We start from the raw sequence: 20,655 nt of genomic DNA, 5'->3' as shown, positions 1-20,655 counted from the left end.
TATTTGCTGACATTTCTGTTCTCCAAGTTACTTGAATACAGTGACTGCTGAATTTAAGACTGTGTTCTAGAGAAGTCAGTAGGAGCCAGTGAGGTGGAAAGTTGAAGCAGCTTAAACTATCAGATTCATATAAGCCTGTGGCAGGGATAACCCAGGCTGGAGATTTTTTATTTGTTGACCTCCTTGCACTTACAAAAATAACTGAATGTAGTATAAGTTGTCACATGGGGCTACTTTTACTCATATCTATTTGACTATAATACTTATTTGCTGTGACTGCTTAACAGTTTGTGATGCTTCTGGTGCAAAGATTTTTCTTGAAAAAATGATATTTATCAAAAATTACATCATGCTTTGGGAAAGGTGGATCTTTGAACACTGTCAATAATATAAGCATTAATTTTCACCTGGCTTTGGTCCAAATTATGACTAAACTTTTTTTTCAGTCTTTCTAGACATTTGCATCATTCTCAGCATGTGTTCACTACTGAAGATGTGCCCATGTTGGTGCTGGCATGACTTAAAAATGCAAACTGATATCCCACCACTCCTCCTCTCCCCCAAAATTCCACACCTTTTCATTTTTCCCTGCTAACAAAACTATCTGGAAGCAAACATCTTGCATTCTATTCCTCACCACTGTGTTAGTGAGCCAGTACAGAGATAACAGTTGTGATTAATTGTTGTTGAAACAGAACTAAATTGTAAACAAAGATTTTTTCTAGCAACAAAAAAAAAGGTAAAGAAGTAACACTGAAGCAGAAAGGAGACGACTTTTATCTCTGCAGTTTGAGCCCTGCAGTATTTCCTGCTCTTCAGCTAACCAGTTTTTCACTGTGCCTGAGCACAGGAAGCTGCTGTTTACTCCCTGTTCACACAAGCAAATTCTCTGCCAGTAAAAACTTGAGTCACCGTGTGCTTTATACTGATGTTTTCTTTCTGGCTTTTTGCACTCTGAGTACTAAAAGCAATCACTGGCATTTATTTAGTCCCTTTTCTCTTTGACAAGTTTTCTAAGGGAACTTAGAGTAGTGAAAAACATAAATATTGAAATGACATACAAAATTTCGTAAAATCATTTCTACGCCCCACTTCGGAAAAAAATCACTAAGAGATAAGAAGAAAAGTGTTAGCCAACTAAACTAGCTGAACAAGTAAACTGTTTGCAGGGATATTTGATGGGGAAGCAAAACAACAAACCAACTACAATAACCTTTTTCCATTTACTAAATTCAACCACCAGTTTATCTAGAATTATAGCAGGAGGCTTATGATGAATTCTGACTTCGTCTACTCGTGCAAAAATACAGCCATTAATACATTTCAAAGCCCTAAAATCTGTGTAATTTCATTGCAAAATGCAGTGCAAAGTTGTCTTCTTAGAAATTCAGGCTAGGGTCACAGCACTGTAGGGTTTTTTTTTGGTTTTTTTTTTTTTTTGTTTTTTTTTTTTTTTTTTTTTTTTTTTTTTGGTTTTTTTTTTTTTTTTTTTTTTTAGTTTTTGTTTATTTTGTGGGTTTTTTAACTAGTATTGGCATGATCTCTTTATACAAGTTATAGTTGGTAAAAATATGTATACTGCTACTGAATATTTTTTTTCTCCAATACTCAGATGAACCTTGTTTTTCTAGGACTCGCATTGAAACAGTGCCAACTATTAATCCAAAACATTTTTATTAGTATCTTAAATGCAATAAAATTGCTTTTGCCAAATTAGTATGCAACAGAACCTCTTTCTGAAGAGAAAAACGCTTCTCTCTTTTTTGTAACTTTTGCAGAGGTATACTGCATGTCAACATTTTGTACTTCACAATGTCTGTTATGTAGGTAATTTTTACCCAGCTAAAGCTTCAGATCACAAGTTCACAACTTGAGGACACTCCCTTGCTAAATCAGATTCACTCCATCTCAAGTGTTGTTCAGCATCCCAACAATGTTTCTACAGAGACAACAGAGCAGTACAGGAAGCAGTAACAACTCAAACTACTATGTTTGGATAGAGTGCAACCATGATTTGTGTACTACAGAGGCACAACTGCAAACATCTAGAGTTTTATGTGAACCTAGCATTTCTTACTGCTGCCTGCTCAGCACTGTACACTAGGCTCTCTGCAGCATTCTCCAACTGTCTTCTTTGAGCAGGCATAATCTCTAGTCAGAGATTAGGCATGTACCTCTACAGTTTTCTCTTACACATGAGACTGCAAAACCAGGACTTCCTTAAACCTTTCACAGTGGCAAAGAATGAAAGGGAAAACTTCTGATTGACATTGCTTTTTTTTTTTTCTTTATTTTCATCCACTTTGCTTCCCAGAGAAAGAAATAACACAATTATTATCTGAGAGCTTTGTCAGCAGAGGACTCAGTGCCACAGAACATGTCACTAGAACACACACCTCACAGAATTCGTGTGCTGTCTCCTTCCTTATCACACCAGCAGAATGGGAATGTCCCACAGCATGGCTGCAGCCACGGCTTCCACACCACGTTGTACACAGAGAGCTGCTCTGGGACTGGAGTCAGTGTCCTGTGATGCTCTTCGATGGCTCTTCCAATCGTCCTTATGACAGTGTCAAAGAGGGGCTCAGTGTCAGCCGAGAGAGGTTTGGCTTCAGAAGGGTCTCGTGAGAGATCAAACAGCAATGGAGGGTCATGGTGGGTCACACCTTCCCCAAAACACGGGCAATTTTTTTTTCCATAACAAGCTCTAGCTCCAGGTGGATGAAAGACTGGAGTCACAAAATGAGCCTTCCAGATAGCTCCACCTGGAAAGAAATGTTATGGCACAACTACAAGACCATAGAAAAAACCGGAAAGTTCCCTGAAGCAATAGGAATAGAGCTATTTACTAAGGAGACCTCTTCTCACACACCCTGGCACCCTCAATACCACAAATCAGATTATCTGTGTAGCTACTGACTTTGAAGGTGGAAAACTCTATAAATATGAAAAAAACCACATTGAATTTCCGGTGTGGGAGTTCCAGTGCCTGTATTCTCATCCCACTTTAAGGCACTCCCTTTGTTACTTACAAAAACTTCATTGCTTTAAGACATCTCTGGCTAGCTAGTCAGTGATATGTCATGCATAACCATTTCAAGAATCTCAGTACTGAAAAACAACAGTCACACAAGAAACTTGTCAATTAGCAAGAGGAAAAAAATCATGTTTTGCGGTTACCATGGAACAAACATTTATACTTACTGTCCTTTTGGTGCCACCGCACTGCATGCAAGTAGGACCCACAATAGTGAAATAGAAACTCATGATCTGACTTTTGAGCTCTTCCTTGCAGTAAAGGCAGCAAGTTTTGTCCATCAATCACCCTAATGTAATGGAGAGAAGCACAGTCAGGCAGGGGCAAACCTGACAGTGAACTGCATACTTAGGACTGCTTTTGCATTGGCTGTGCTAGTGCTTGAGGGAGCATACAGAATAATTTGGTCATAGATTTAGAGCAGCCAGCAGACTGCCAAACCAATATTTACATACCTAGATTTTTTAGCTTTTTTTTTCAGTTTATTTATTTTATTTCTTGTAATGTCTGGCTCAACTGATTTCATTTAGCAGAACATAAACAATATTTAGAGCTCGGTCTTGCAGAAAGAAGTAATTTATTCCTTAAATCAATAGTGATCACATAACTGTTAACATTTTGTGACTTTCAAGGGAACTTAAAGAAATCTGTTGAGCAAGATGGGTTTAACAAACTTAGGAGGTACTTGTAAGTGTCTGTAAATCAAGTCAATTGGTGCCAACACAACCTCAGCCACCAAATCTTTCCTGAATGAGGCTGAACCTGTGTTTGAAACCGGTACCAGGTCTTTGGAAGGAACAACTGCTCTGGCCACATGCATGCCTATGTGTGTATATCTGTGAGAGTTTACTCACTTGTTTAAAATCTCAGGCTAGGCTTTAGGCAAAGGAGCATTTGTGGGATCTCCAAGGATGATAAGAAACAGTCAATTTTTAGTCATTAGCTCTCCAGTGGTAAACACCTCCATACCTGTCGTGTGGCAGTATTCCTCCAGCCAGATGAACTACTGTGGGATAAATATCCATAAGACTTGTAGGTTCATCTATAACTGTGCCTGCAGGTAGTACTCCTGGCCACCTAAATATTCCTGGCACACTGATCCCTCCTTCCCAGCCTCCCATGCCTTTTCCGCCTGCAGTAAAATGAATCAACACATGGAACTCAGAGGCAAACACAAACCTCTTCATTGGCTTGTTTCATATGAGTGCACAGAAAGAGATGCAGGAATACATTGCTTATCCAACAGATTCAACTCTTTGCTTTCTTTGGACTTCACATACTTCGTATTTCACATAGTTCACAGAAGAAAGGGCTGAGCAAGAGGTAAAGAGTGAGATCCTCTTAGACCAGAAAGACCATTTGGAATTTATGTCAATCACTGATTTTGGGTGGAATATAAAAAGATACAAAGAATAAATTGTTGCAACCAGTCCTGACACAACGTGCCCTTACTCTATTCGGTTATATTTCAAGCTAAAAATGCAACTCATTCCAGCTTTGCTGGCTTCATCCAAGCAAATTCCTTGTTTCCGATTTTAACCTTCATACAAAGTTACAGTGATTTTCCTACCTTTATAAATACCATTCCAGCCACCTAGCTGGGCAGACCCATTCTGAGCCTCCAAGTGTCCTCCATGATCAGAGGCAAAGTATGTGAATGTATGATTTTTCAAACCTTCTTCATCAAGCAAATCCAGAATTTTTCCTTAAATTTAAGAAGACAGACAGCAAGGTTTCTATCAACAAATTGGAAAGAACAAGACACACTTAAAATGTTTCAATAATAATCTTTCACAGTGCCCCATAAGAAGTTTTTGATAGCTTACATTTCTGTAAGTATTTTGGCCTTATAAGTTTTTCTGCTTTAAAATATACAGCTGTATGTGTCTGAAACATATCCTTCATGAAGAATACTTACCCACCATCCAGTCCATTTCTTCTACATTGTCTCCATATAAACCATGACAGCTCTTCCCAAGAAATTTTGCCGTGGTAAAGAGGGGGGTGTGAACATGTAAAAAGGAAACAAAGAGTAGGAATGGTCCTTGCCTGTTTCTTAAGAACAAAAAAAAAAATATTTTTTGTGTGTGTTTGGAATATTTTGAAAGATTTCATATCTATGCACAGACACAGACACTGGGTATAGACTATACTCACATCTAGCACATCCTCACTGATCACAGATGAGTTCTCTTTTTACATGAAATGTGGGCAAGAAAGATCCTTTTCAGACTGATCATTTTCAATTTCCAGTGTGTACCCAGGCATAGAATTTGCACAGTGCTTAAATAAATCAGATGCTTAACTCTGTTGACTTTTTAATTAAATACAACTGGATACAGTCTCATGTTTACTTTAATACTCGTGTGGCTTTTTTAAGATGGCCACCTATAATTTTCATTATGTTTGTTTTCGCAAAGTAGAAGAGTAGTTACTTTCCCTGTACTTTAAGACATTTGGTGCAAAAAATATAGAAAGCTGTGCAGGAAAAACTTGAATCTAGAAACTGAACAACCTTACTTGGCTTCCTTTTCAATCCATAAAAATAGACTTCAAGTGTTTTGATATTTTAACATGTAATAATTTCATGCATCAGACACATTTTATCTCAGTATTTTGTAAGGTTTATGAAAAAGAACACAAATGAGGCTTGTAGAATGAAGTGTAGAAATAAGCAGTTCTCATGATACAGTTATAGTTACTAGTGAGAAAAACTCTATTCCTAAAGTGCCCAGCACATCCCAGCTCCTTTACAGAAAAGTACAGACCTTTTGATAAATGATATTGCCTCCTTCAGCGTGAGGAAAGCAGTCCTCTCTAACCTCATTGGCTGCTCAGTGACATCGTGGTTCCTCATCAGGATACAGTTCCAATACTGCACAAAGCCATAACTGGAATACCAAGAAATGAAGAAAAGGCTGCCCACCAAAGTAACACAGGCAATTGTCTTCCAGCGGATGGAAATCAAACCAGTCAGTTTTCCAGCAGTAAGAGTGAGCACAGCAAGGGTAATTATCTGACTGTAAAGCCAAAGCTTAGCTTGAAGGGTTGCATCCAGGTCTGGAGGTCTATTTTTTGACAGTTGTTTCGAAGTGTTAAAGGCATTCCATAAAAGTAGTCAAACCCATGATTGAGAGGATGGTGACAGTGATCATTGAAGGATTCACAGTTTACACCTTGATGCCACTTTCCTGAAGGTTTTAAAGCATGAAAGAAATTAGAACATTGCGGTGAACAACTCAAAAGGAGCTCAAGGTAACAGTGTCAGCCTCTCTTTGGGAATTAGGCGAGTCACTCAGTTTTTCCACAAAATGTCCGTGCATTCTCCTCATGCACAAGGATGCTGAGTGAAACCAGTGCCTGATCAGGTGAACATGATACTGTAACGGGTGACCCCTAAGTGGTCAGGCAATAAACAGATAAATTTGTGAGATTCTCAACTACTGGGGTGACAAGGGTCACATAAGGATAGGATTTCATTATCTTTCAGTGAGGACCAAAGAATTAATGTACTCTAACTTGGTGATGGCTTTATTATGCTCCCTTCCAAACTTTCAATTCATAGATTAACATATAGAAGATATAACCGAAAGATCCAGTAAACTTTTGGGCAATGTTGACAAACATTTTGATCACCAGACTCAGGAAGAGAATGTCTCAAGCATGTCCGTACTCCACACGAAAAGAGAAAAAGCTGTAAACCAATGTCTTACTCTATCCCCGCCCAAAACATAAAAAGAAGCTGTTGTCTGCTTTGAAAGTGTGCTGAATCAAAAGACCCTTGGTTTGCCGAGTTATGTGATTGCCAGCTGATTACAGAGACAGCCAAAAAGCTTGTGGTTCAATGCCGCCACATCTATTTCTAGCACTTGGAAATGATGATGCATTTGGCACAGCTGGCCCTAAATCACCCGATTTTAAAGGACACAGTGCTTACCCTATCTACCCATTTATGTGAAGGGATCCATCATGGAGTGCCTGTCACAATAAAATGTGACAGGAAAAAAAGTGAATGAAAGGGAAAAGAAATTTTGCCAGTTGATTTTAGAGATATTTGGCAAAAGAACAACGAATCTTGAAACTGTTGTGTCTGATCAAAGTCACAGATAGGAAGGTGTTGTGGGACAGTGTTTCCCTGACACCTTTGCAGTTTGGCTTCATCTGAGGAAACAGCCACCGTATCATGTCTCTGGGACTCAACAGCCTCATCTGTGAGGTGCTTGTGCTTTGTGATCTGCTCTGTGGTACAAACTTTGCTCCTTTCTCTCCCTTTCTCTTTTGTTTCTCTGCCTCTTGCCTCCTAAAGGCAGACAAAATACTTAAAGACATTATTTTGTTTGGAGCAGTCTCTATGTTAATAAAACTCTCACAAGTAAAATAAATGTTCACCATTATAATTATGAGACAGTTTTTCATTCTTCCTGTTTTGGGTAGCTTGTACAGGCATTACCATCGTGTTAAAACTGCAGTATTTTTAGTCTTCTTTCAAAACATGGGGATTTTCACCCCCTCAACCTTTTGGAGAGGATTTGTATCTGTGACTAACAGACCATTCCATGATAAAACAATCCCTAAATTCCCTTCATATAACTAGTTCATTCTTCAAGGTCATGGTAAAACATTTTCCCTTACCTATCAGTCCAGTGGTGTAGCCTTGTTGCTGCAGCAGCCTGGCAAATGTTGTCTCATTAGCAGGGAGCCCTCCTGACCCAGCGTTCCACTGCAGCGCTCGGTACCTGTTGCTGGATGCCATCCCTGATGGAAATTGCTGTGGTCAGTCCTGTGAGCCTTTTTATCCCTGCTGACAGAGCCTGGGCTGCTCCTGCCAATCTTTGCATCAGGAGCTCAACCTCAAGCCAGCAGAGTTCCTCATGAGATATAAAGCAAAGCATGTCTGGTAGGCAGTCACATCCCATTATCAATAGTGTGCCTTAGGCACTTCAGGTACTCAGGAGTTGTATTGCAACACAAATATTGCTTGACACCAGTTTTGACATCAAATTGATAATAAATCAATGGTGATTGTATATAGTAAATTTTATTTTCTGACTTTCTGAGTATCTGTGAATAACAGTCTAAACTAGGAGATAACAGTTGCATTTCCCTAACTCAGAGGGATGCTGTATCATGCTAGGCAGGAGACAGTTCACCAAACATACACACTTGAGTTTGCACTTAGTTCTAAAAAGTAGGTATCTAATTTTCCTATATACCACCTAGTGAGAGATTAATATCTATAAAGTTCTCCATAAGGCACCTTAGAAAGGTGGGGAGTGAATCCAATCTCCATTTTCACTGGAGCTTTTTGACTTTGTGCAACATGTTGGCAATGAACTTGCCTATTTCTCTTGAGAACCCCGTTTTAAACCCTTACTTATAACCATAACCATCAAGAGGGATTCTGGCAGATTGCACCCCAGGCTGTGTTGCAGTAAGGAAGTGACAGATATTACTGCTGTTGGATTTCTCCATACCTATTTATTTTCATTATTTAAATCTTCTACATCCTATAAAGTAAGGCTAAAGCTCTGTCAGCTGGAAAGAGACTTTGGGCATCTAACAGTGCATTTTCTGTCTCAGGTTGAGAAAATAGCCTCAGTTCTCCTATTCCAGTACTTATTGGCTATTGTAGCTTCTCAGCACCAGGCAAAGAAATTTGTAATTCAAAATGGGCCAAACCTGATCTAATGGGGTATCTGCCAGTGAGGAAAGCTGCTCTGCTCGGAGTGCAAAGCGAAGCTGCAGCAATGTGTTGAGTAAGCTTCACTCCTTCTCTTGCCAAGCGGTCAATGTTTGGGGTCCTAAAAAACAGTTACAAGTTTAAGAGAAGCAAAATAAATTGTCAAGAACCAAAGTTTTTAAACAGCTGCCCCCTCCCCTCCAAAAAGTCTTTAATACTCCAAGACTGGTATAGTAACAAGTTTGATACAGTGGGTGAAGTGGGTTGTAGCCACTGGAGAATCCATTCTTGAAACACAGTCTTAGAATGCACCTGGCAACACTGCAAAGACATTTAGGCATTGTTGGAACTGTTTAGTTTGAAGATAAAACTAAAATAGTTTTAAAATAGATTATCTAAGAAAGACTGATATTTTTCTATTTCAGTACTTTCAACAGATCGCTTTTGCCAGAGCATTTGGACCCTAAGTTTCACAATTCATTGAGCCAGAGCATCTCCCCAGGGTGTCTGGAGCTCTTTAAACCAGGACTTTCTGTTCCTTGTTTTTAAATCATGCTATTTATATCATAATAGGTTGATATCTTTACACAGGTACACCTGTATGGGAGCTCAGCTCTTCCGGATGAGTGAACTACAACACCATGAAGAGTGAGAGACCTCACTCCTGGCAGAGAAGCACAACAGAGTCCCACAAGCACATTCCCATATCTCTGTATAACCCCACCAACACCATGTGAGAGAGATGCACTCAGAGCATGCCAACAAAACATCTGAGCTCCACTTGGAGAACACAACACGAGGCTCGTAAGATGTGCCCCTGATGTATGTTCACTCCTGCTTTGCCTCTTTAATTTTTAAGGAATGTAATCACTAGCTTCTAATGCACATAATCATGTAATAACTCATGTGGGTCAGTCCATGTGAGTCTGGCTTGTAGTGTTTTGGAGAAGGCAGCAAACAAGTGTATGAGGGATTCTGGAAAGGCACTGGGTGAATAGTGTAAGGCTTAACTATGCATGGAAAGGAACGAAGAAATTCATGCATGAGAAGAAGAGAAAACAGTAACTGTAGTACAAAAACAAGTGGTTGAGGAGTTGGCACATTTTGAGGTCAAGGGGAAAGGGATTCCCAGAACAAACTTAAAAACAAAATGAAAATATTATACTTCTTTTCTTCACATCACATTGTTTATTTAGGCCCCAATACTATGCACATATATACAAGTACTTAGATACACAATTACTACAGTCTTGGATTAATAGATTAAGAACATTTCTTTCTTTTTTTTTTTTTTTTTAATAATTAGGCTTAATTCCCCAGGATAGGTATTCTATAGTGTTAAATATATTGTATGAAATATTTTACCTTATGGAATTGTTCCCATAACAACCTATATCTCCAATGCCAAGATCATCAGCCAGAAACAGAAGTATGTTGGGTTTAGAGTCCACAGCTGCACTGAAGCCAAATGTGTTCCAGAATAAACATGAAGTCAATGATATTAGGAGGTACCTCCTGAAACACAAAAAATTACTTTTTATATGCATAATTTGTAAGTGTTGGAGAGTATTGGGAAACTTTATTGACCAGTCACACTTTCAGAGGGAAGCAGAGGAACAGAATTTTACTTCCAGTTTCACTTCTTCCATCTCAACAACTGAAATAACTCTAGTCACTGAGGCCACAGCAGCCTTTCTATAGAAAGACAAGAAACCCTGTCATTAATTTGGCTCAGGAATTTTCATTTTGAATCAGTTGCATAGGTTTCAAAATGTATCAAAAACTTCTAGGAGCTGAGAACAGTTAGTGTTTCCAAGTTTCACAAATTCTATGAAAATTCAGGTTATGTTCCACAGTCACTCTGGCATTTTTTTGAATGTCTTGTCTCCAGTGAGTAAAGCAGTTTTAATTTTAATTTGGAAGGGAAGTGGAAAAACGTAAACAATACTTCCCTTACAAATCAAGAACACCTGAACTTGAAGCCATCTCCTCTTCTGCCATTGTAAGATGCCAACCAGGCCCCATACCATCATCAACTATAATAAATATCTGGTGCAAAAAACCTAGGATTTACATTTTTACACATACATACCAGAATTTTCATATAAATATGCCTAGAATGTGTTTCTCCAATTAAATATGGCTCATCAATAGCCTTAAAACCTAATCCTGGTTTGATATTTTCAGTTATCATTGCAATATGTACTAACTTTGCAAGACATGGGGCAGCAGCAAACCTCTAGAAAAGACAGACAGCTCCTGCAAATCCTTTCAGGATTTGCCATATTGATGGAAAGATCTTCTCTGCAAAAACATGTTTTTGAATGAATTAGTAACCATCTCCTCTGACAGGCAAACACAACACATCGGATTATCTATAAACATGACTGTCATCACCCAATTGTAAATAATTAACCAGTGGCTATGGGAATTTTATTATCCAATAGCACAATTCCAGTTCTTTGGGGTCTTTTTGTGCATTCTACTACTAAATTACAACAGTGATGTACAGAATTGTGGTGAAAGATTGCATGAGATGCGCTGTGGGCTATTTCCATCTCTACAAGGAATATTCATTTTAAGGAAAGGAGACTTTTCTGTTTGCCAGTGTTGTATCTCTTAAGAGTTTCAGGGCATAACACTGGCATAGTGAATCCTAACACTGGCATAGTCAATCCTTTCAGAGTGCCAATACATTCAGTTAAAGCTGCATTGGGAAGGTCTCAAAAAGGACCCTGACAGCCCATTTCAGTCACTCAGGCATTCTTCTTTCCAAGATGAGGACAAGAGTAGTGCTCTCCAGCTCTGCCTGTCCTGTTAAAAAAAAGAAAAATGGGGTAAAAGAAAAAAGCAAATTATGAAATCTGCTTTTACTTATGTCTGCAGTCCAATGCTAGCACTTGGTTTTCTCATACTTAAGTGCTGGATACTTTCTGATCCCTGTGATATACTTTCTGATCCCTGTGATAATCCTGTTTGTGGATTAATTTGTCAAGGACAAATTCCATCTCAGTTAACATACTGCTTACAGTTCCAAGTCCATATCCTAAGCTGTAGCATTATTGTACATTATAAAATAACCATAGTCAGGCCTCAAAGTGATCATCTTTCAGCAATACACTGAGGGAGACTGAAAGTATATTTATTTGCTAAACACCAATAAACCTTGAAAGCCATAGGGAAAGAGAATAGAGTACACAACATACATATAGATACATACACATATACATATATAAACCTTTTTAGAATTACCTAGAATACTATTTCTGGAAATAATCATATTAGAGTCATAGCAAGAGGTTTCCACTTGAGATAGATCTCCTTGCTTAAAAACATGAAGATATTAAAAAAACCCCACAAACATTTGTCAGCTAGTATTACTAAGGGACTTTACAACATCTGCTTAATGAATCAGCTAAGTGCAAAGCATTAGGAAAATACAGGCAACTATTATGTAACTTTTGTTTACAAGATGTAATATGCACACCATAACTGAGCTCCCGCAATGATCTTCAGAGGATAAAATAGAAGCTATTGGCACAGGCAATCAGATGTTGAAAAATACCTACTAAACTATAAAACATGGTACCTATGTTTGCTTTGGAATTGTTTTCTAAGGTGATACTGCTGTACTCAATGCACACTTAGAGAATGACAGCATTATGAAATGATAGCACCCTTCTATTCAAGAAATCTGCTCCTTCAAGATTTTACAGGGAAGCTGTATCTGTGCAAGAGCCTCGCACCTTAGACTACTTCTGTGAGAGTTTTTACAAAGGGAGAGACAGCTTTAGGACTGTGGAGCCCACAGTCAGGGAGAGATTAAAAAAAAGGGAGGGGGAAACAATGATGACGTGATTTTTAATGGAGTTTAATTTCCTAAATGAGGGTAAAGAAAGGAACAACAAAAACTTGAAGCAAATGAAGTATCAGGAAAAGGGTTGCTTCAGGGGTTGCTTTCCTCTGAGCCCCGGGTTGCTTCAGGGAAAAAAAAGTTATTCAATTCAAACAAAATAATTTTAATTCTTCCAAGTACAAGCAAATACATTAAAGGAGAAGCCAGAAGCTTCTCACCTGAATAGAATGGCAGCAATGGCCATGTAAGGTAGCAGTCCAATCCTGAAAATAAATTAAGCTTATAGAAAGCAACGAATTGAGCATAGTCAGCAATGTGATGTCAGATGTAAAAAAAAAAAAGTTCAATCAATCCTTCTATCCTTTTACAAGGGAGACCCTATAGCTCTCTACAGCTACCCGAAAGGAGGTTGTAGTGATCAATCAACAAGTGAAAGGATAAGAGGAAAGGACCTCAAGTTGTACCATGGGAGGTTTGGACTGGATATTAGGAAAAATTTCTTCACAGTGAGGGTTGTGAAGCATTGGAACAGGCTGCTCAGGGAAGTGGTGGACTCACCATCCCTAGAAGTATTTAAAAGATGTGTAGATGTGACACTTAAGGACAGTGTTAGGGTAACAGTTAGACTCAATCTTTGAGGTCTTTTCTAACCTAAATGACTATGATTTTACCTCGCAGATATGGGTTCAAACTGTGTACTGAACAAAAGTGTACTATTTAAAAGTGAAGTTCAAGAACTGGAGAAGATGGCAGAGAACCATATAAAAATAATTCAAGAGTGGAAAAATATATTTTATTCTGAGATAACAAAAGCTCAGTCAAAAACAATACAGTAAATGACTAATTAGTGCAGAAATCTGTGCAGAGAAACAAAGGGAGCTACTCTTTCTGCAAGCAAGGCTATTTATTATTCAGTCAGGTTACCAAGCCGAGTGCAATATAATCATGACTGTGTACCTTAAGTGAAAAAAAGAAAAGTATTCTAAAGAAACATAAGTTATGGGACAGCTTTTTTAGAGCTACCTAAAGGAGCTCAATTAAAGCTAATTTTAAGATTCTTACCTTAAGAGTTCAAACAAGCTGGAGAAAACTGCCCTTGCCTTGAAGAAGCTGCTTCTCATCAAAACATTCCTTTTTTATTTCAAGACTGCTTTTTGTTTTAATACTAATAATTCTCCCTACTATATAAATTTTGTTGCGTATCACCCAAAAGTAATCTTAAAATACTAATTCTGTGGATTGATTAGTTCTTGCACAGACAAAAGGGGCCCTGAATGATACCGAGTTATATTCTCACTAGAAGTCTTCCCAGACGAAGAATCACCAGAGGCAACCATGGATTTCCTAGTCTTATAGACCTGATTATTCTTAAGCCAATTATTGATTGCTGTTACTACTGAATTTCAGCTGAAGTGTTCTCAAATGTCATTATTATTAACTAAAAACATCATTATTTCTTTTACAACCAGAAGTACACAGCATCGATCATTCAGTCTAATACCTCTACATAAAAGGTCATAGGACTCTAATAATTCAGCCTAAACATTCCTGTAAAATAAGAGCAAATCTGTAAAATAAGAGCAAATAAGGTGATGTGATGTTTTCTGCACAAACAGCAGAAACTGGCCAGAACAAATTTGTGTGGACACATTGCCCCTAGTTAAATAATGTTGATTATCTGTAAACCTTATCCAAAACTTAGTCTCTTCGGCAGCTGATACTACACGTGACTGCTCTACCACTTCTTTCTCCAAATTTGCCAACTACTAATAAAGACTTAATCAACTTGCAGTGCAATTCATTCCACTTGCCAGGAATGCCACAAAGTCTGAAGCTGCCTCAACAGTCACTTGAAGAGATTTAGCAAAAGAAGCTTTTGCTGGGTTTATTAAGTGGCTGAAGTAGGTGGACCTAACTCAAAATAGATTGGTAACAACTCCAAATACTGATATATAACTTTTTTTAGCCAGCTGCCTTGTGCAGACTCTGGTTTTTTTTCAGCTTTGCTTTACAGAAAGCAAACTGCAAACCTGAAACTGCTAGACAACAAGCTCCTTCTTCCCCTGCAGCTTGGCTTCAGGTAGTTCCCCCATCCTTCAAATATTTCACTTATTGAATATATTCCCAGATTAGAGTTAATCCTTCTTGATATCTGACAGTGAAGAAAAAAAAGACAAAACTTACAGAGAATAAAAAAGACATACCCCCACTTCAAAAATTTCTGCTCATGACGAAAATATTTATTGAAGCCAGGCATATCCCATGTTTCACCCTTATCCGCAGAAGACTGGCATTACCACCACTCACTGGGAATCCACCAGAGTTGAAAGGAATTTTTCATTCTTAAAAATGTTAAGGGAGGTCCAGTTCCAACAGAGAAATTTGGAATAAACTCTTGTCAATTGTGCTAAAAGCCTGTAATTGGACACAGCAAAATAATTTGCCTTCTTGTTTTCTTCGTCTAACTTCAGATACTGAAAGAAATTATTTACACCCTGATGCAAAACCAGAACAAAACCCCAAACTTTTAAGCATTTATTTAAATATAACAAAAGTGAATTATAATTATTAAATATATATATAAATATTTACAGGTGGTATATTGAAGTCTCTTTCTGCTTAGTTGTTGACTAAAAATAAACACTTGCTTTTCACCTTCTATAAAAACTTGCTATTCAACAGCTTCACTTCATTAAACAGTATATTAAAATGTAATTAAAAATGCTAATGTCAGCTTGCATTATGGCTCTGGGGGAAGCACATGCCACATACTATATGCCACATACTGTTCCATCTTGTTGACCTTTTCTCTCTTCCATAGCTTCTAGGTATACAGATGTTCAGGAGAGGAAAGACAACAAGTAGGGAATGAATAAAACAAGAAAACAAAAACTCATGTGAGTGCAGTCACTTGCTTAGAGCTTGCTGCTGGTAAGCTAGAAAAGGCACTAAGGCACATAATTTAAGGGATGGCCTTGCAAGAAAGACAGATGCCAGAATCAGGAGATGATCAGTAGTCTGTCTTTTTTTCCCTTTCCATTCTGCACTCTCCAGGTGCCAGCTGCAAGAGCACTTACTGGGGGGATGTAGCTCTTACTGACTTGAATAATATCAATACTTGTTATCTGGTACCATGACTACATCATTATATTACCACTTAGTGTTGTGCATTGTCAGTAAGCAATACTCACATGGCAAGTAACCCAAATTTTTTATTTTATTATGGTCACTATGTTCTGGCTTTGCTGCTGCACAGCAGCATCCTGCCTTCAGAGCAAAGGCAGAAGGGGATGGATGGTCTTGCTCTAGGCTGAAAATTAGCTCATGCATTTTCACATTATGATAAGCATTTACCTGGTCTAAATGCTCTAATTTTGCCTTCTGGCTTTAAACTACTCATCTAGAAACAGCCACCTTTCCTTACAGCCAGGACAAGAGCAAAACACATGGCTGGAAAATCAGAGACAGAAAGAGGGCAGATAAATGAGATCAAAAGAGCAGCAACTATGGGCGTGGCTGCAAGAGGAATTGTGAAGAACATAGCCAAGCAAATGCGGGGCAAATCATGCTTTGTATTTATCCCTGTAAATTCACAGGAGAAAAAAAAAGCGCCTCCAAAAACTGGAGTTTGGCTTGAAACACTAAAAGGGGAAGGAAAGCAGGGCTTGTTAATTATCGTACACTGCTGATTCCCCCATCACACACTCTAAGCCTGCTCACACATTGTTTTTGATGTTTATGACCTGCTGGACCAGCTCCACTGGCAAGTGAGGGCGACAGCTCAGCAGGGGAGGATGGGAGGGAGCAAGAGCAGAGGCAGGACACCACCCCCCAGGGAGTGTGGAGCTCTGAGGGGCAGAGTTCACTGATCCTGTGCAACTTCCCAGTACCTCCTCCTGGAAAATGGGCTGGAATCTGCCTGGGAAAGCGCTGGCCTAGGCAGTCACTCCCACCTCGAGCCCCACTGTCCCAGGCAAAAGTGCTTGGCGGCAAGCTATGGCAAGTTCACTCCCTGCCCAAAAGATGGGTCAGTTTTGTATAAAGAAAGGAAGAAAAAGTCCTCCCCGAAAGAAAAACAAAGGCGAGGAGTTTTTTTGGGGAAGTGGGATTTTAGTTTTGTGCAACACCGACAACAAAACCCCAAATGACCAAAAACCCAAAGAAACCCCTAATCTTTTACTTACTCCATGCTTACTCTCTGCAGGAGCTTTGTTCTTACTTCCCTCTTCACCTCAGGCTTTCTGATCTTTGCTTCCAAGGAGGGGTTATCAAAAACACAGCTGTATAGTCATATCGGAGTAATTGGCAGGTGTCGGTCTCCTTTAAAATCTGGGCAAAGGCACTCATTTCATCTCGCCTGCTGCAGGGGCGGGCTTCCCTGCCTTCTCCTGGTAACAAGTGCTGAATAAGGAAGAGCTCTAAAGCAGAAGCTTGAAGTACGCTGCTCCAACAGCCAAGGCAAATAGAAGAGCTTTAGCAGCAACTGAAAGTACATAAATCCCAGGCAGTGAGACCCTTGGCTACATCACGCCGTGTGGAAAACCACCCTCTGGACGGAAGTGGGAGAGCCGTGGCTAATGCAGAGGGTGAGCCAACCAGCCCCCTTGAAATCAAAAATCAATAGTTGTGCTGTCATGTTGGTGTGTGCATGCCAGTTCTAGCAGCCTGGTAATTCCCTGGTATGTTATCATAGTTCCACTGTTTATAAGTTCTCTCCTGTGCCAGTACTAATACAGATGTGGTTGCACAGACTGGCTTGCCATGTGTCTTTACAGTCCCATAGGGGCGCTGAACTCCACTTTTTACTGGCCATGTGTGCTTATGGTGATTTTAAAAGGGGGTATAAAAGTGTTGTGCTGTAATCCACAGAATAAGGGCTTTATTCAAAGAAAGGTAAAAAACAGGATAGAGGTTCTTGGTGTAGACATATTCTTGTTTGGAGGCCAAAATAAATATTAATACAAAATACCATGGCAAGGAGGAGAAAACAGAGCTTATTAACCAGACCCTGATAATTACAATGGTATTCACAGCATCATTGATGTGTGAGGTGCATGAAACTTAAGGGGAACATTAGGGCCTTAAATGTTTATCTGCATATAGGAGTAGTAACTGCAACATTTTCCTCAAGAATTTCTGCCCAAAGAAGTAATTGGTAGAAGTAACTGAAGCTGAGAGAAGCCTATGAAGTGGGGCAAAGAATGAGACTGCAAGGAAGAAGCCTTCAGCTGAAATTAGGACAAGGGCACTCCTGAGAAGAGGAAGATGCTTGAATGCATTGAGGAGCAGATATTCAAGGAAAGATTCAGAAATACTAAGAGGAAGATTTTTTTTTCTTGTTTTGAAGGACTTAGAAAGAACTAGGTAAAAATGGTACAATTCAGGAGGCAGAAGAAATTTCCTGAACTCAAGACTCAAAGAAAGAATCCACCCTGCAAAGGCACAGTGAAGAAAGTAGGGATTTGGGTTTGGCCCTTTTACTCCAGAGAAGATCTGATCAGACTATTTCCAACTCTCATATCTGTGAAAATTCACTCTATCCAGCCAGAAAGGCTTTTCCATCTTGTCTGCCTGGCTATCTGCCATAATCAGAAGCAGAATAAAGTGATGTGATGTTTCTAAAGCCCTCCTTGTCCACCAGCATCTTTAGTTTGGCCTCCAGAGAAATACTGAAATATGGTGAAATAGATCAACTTCAATATCTTCTAATTATAGATAATTTTTCTTGATTTCTTAATTTCTTTCTTATAGATTGAACAGGAATTTTTAAAAATGCTATTTTAACTTGTCAATTTTGTGTTAATATTTTAGTTTGTATTTTTTTTATTTAACCAGTATTTAGCTTACATTACATATATCTGTTATTGGTTTTTTTGCCTCCACAGAACTGAAAAGTTTGAGTTTTAATCTCAGATACATTTTCTATTTGCTATTTTTTTTCTCCAGTATTATTTTTCATGTCTTTATATGTTATTTTGGCATTTTTGTGATTTTAATACCTTTAGCTTGTGGTTTACCATAAGGTTGTTTATTGTTAGCCCTATATTTGGCAAGTTGAACAATATAATCCCTCAAAATGACATGTGGTTCCCAACATACAGAAATAACCAAAGCTTTAAATTCAGCCCTCCAAACATGCAAGCGAAATGAGTGGGCCAATTTGCCCAGACCCAGTGCTTGCAGGGTCTGTATTTTCAATTGTAGAAAAAGCCTTCAAGTGCCAAGAAAGAGCACTTTGTGAAGGGAGCTCCTTGTTAGTGGTATTTTTGCTGTCATGTAGAGAGACCCAACTCCAGACCAAGACTCTGTCACACAATGCAGAGACAGAGAATGGGCTGTGCCCCTAGGCATTAAATGTTAAATTTCATTAAAATTTTTTAACATTCAAAGATGTTAATTGGTGTTAAATACTGAAGACTTACAGTTAGTAAGAAGGTTAAATGGTATTTTTTAATCCTTTGTATCAATGTTAGAATATTCTCACTAGTTATGGTTTAATTTCACGGTCTCTCATCATAATTTACAAATCAACAATGAGAAGTTGGTGGCAAAGAATAAGAGATCCAACCTACCAAGGCAAATGAAAGTTTTCCAGCTGGCTGAAATCAAACCAGGAAGTCATCTGAAGACAAAAGCGAGTGTAATGAGGCCAGTGATCTGATTTTAAAGCCAGAGTTTCACATGGAAGGCTCTCACAGTCCTGTCGACTGTTACCTGACAACTATTTACTAAGCTAAAAGGCAATCCATAAAAATAACCAAACCCATCATTTAAAGGGTGATGACACTGGTCACTGTGGATTCACAGCAAGCACCTTGATGATGGTTTCGTCAAAATATGAATGCTTTTAAATGTTAAGAAACAATATTTAAAATCAAGTTGTCTTCCTTAGAAGCTGCTAGCCATCAGCACTGCTGTTCCTTTGCTTGATAACATTCTAAAAGTTGCAAGGTCTCCTCATCACTCTGCAAAATAGGTCATAGACAAGAAAGAAGTATAAACCAGAATCTTGAAGAGACAGTGTTTCCAAGCAAAATAGAATATCTCTGCTTTTTTTTTGTTTGTTTTGTTCTGCCAGCTTTAAGAAGGAGAAATGAAAATAAGCAGTGAGAAAAGAATAGCAAAAAATGCTGTTCTCCTCTTACCCTATCCTCTAGGAATGGATTATGAGATTTCATGGAATAAGTGAACATAAGTAACCAGTTTATAAATGGTTCCTTAATTGTAGCAATTATTAATGAGAAATAAATAAACTGTCCAATGACAGAAAGTCAACTCCGTAACTGGCTCACATGTTTGAGTTTTGGAAGTATCCCAGTCTTTTGCTGAGACTAGTAAAATCCTTTATAAGAAAACCACCAAAAAGCTGTGGAGGCTACTCAAGTGTACAGTAGAAAAACACTGAAACATCAATGAGAAAATAATGCTAACTGAACTCAAATCCTGAAAAGCAGGACAAGGAAGTGTTTGCTTTTTATATTCTACCAGCAATTTATAATAATAATAATAATAATAATTTTTAATTGCTATTTTTAGGTAGGAAAAAAATGCTTAGTTGTAAAATACTGTGTTATGATGTGATGCTTAGTGGAAATTGTGAGGCAACATTGTGTTCATGCCAGTTACATGGTACAGATAGATGAGCTGTGAGGGTTTTTAATTTGTAATCCTGATTTTGACATTTCTAGGTACTGCCATTGATTATTTATATTTTGATTTGCCCCTGAGATGCTATTTAACAGACACTGTCAGTCTTGCTTGAGACAGTGCTCAAGCATAGATATCACAGATACCAACTTGTTTGTTTAGGGATAAAACTGTTAATCTGTGAAGCCTGGCAGATTCTCAGAATGTTGCATCACAGTGTCCATAGAAGAACACTAAACTTGAAATACTGAAATCTGCGTGATTTTAGTTGGTGATTACATGCTGAAATCAAGATGGAGCACTTGACCAATGTGCGTTCAGGTTATTATAGGGGCACCTTATGCATCACCAGTAAGGATAACAAAATTAAGGAAGACCTCAGTCCAGAAATCACTTAGAAATTCAGCACAAAAAAACCAAAACAAAGCTTCTGTG

General features: G+C 38.5%; 1 protein-coding gene across 1 annotated transcript; it reads right to left on the bottom strand.

Annotated features, from left to right (window-relative positions):
* Window positions 1-2,301: 2,301 nt before the first annotated feature.
* LOC103767267 (arylsulfatase D) lies at window positions 2,302-17,282 on the bottom strand. The gene is given in 11 exon segments (XM_018070996.2): window positions 2,302-2,765; window positions 3,205-3,326; window positions 4,007-4,169; window positions 4,608-4,742; window positions 4,956-5,092; window positions 5,806-6,112; window positions 6,115-6,228; window positions 7,670-7,792; window positions 8,717-8,838; window positions 10,083-10,232; window positions 16,758-17,282. Coding segments are annotated over 11 exon segments (1,746 nt in total). The 5' UTR covers window positions 16,763-17,282; the 3' UTR covers window positions 2,302-2,397.
* Between the last annotated feature and the right edge of the window lie 3,373 nt (window positions 17,283-20,655).

This window comes from Manacus vitellinus, unplaced genomic scaffold (genome assembly GCF_001715985.3).
Source record: "Manacus vitellinus isolate BGI_N305 unplaced genomic scaffold, ASM171598v3 scaffold_2_pilon, whole genome shotgun sequence".
NCBI lineage: Eukaryota > Metazoa > Chordata > Aves > Passeriformes > Pipridae > Manacus > Manacus vitellinus.
Note: the sequence above shows the minus strand (reverse complement) of the source record. Positions and strands in the feature narration are given on the sequence as shown.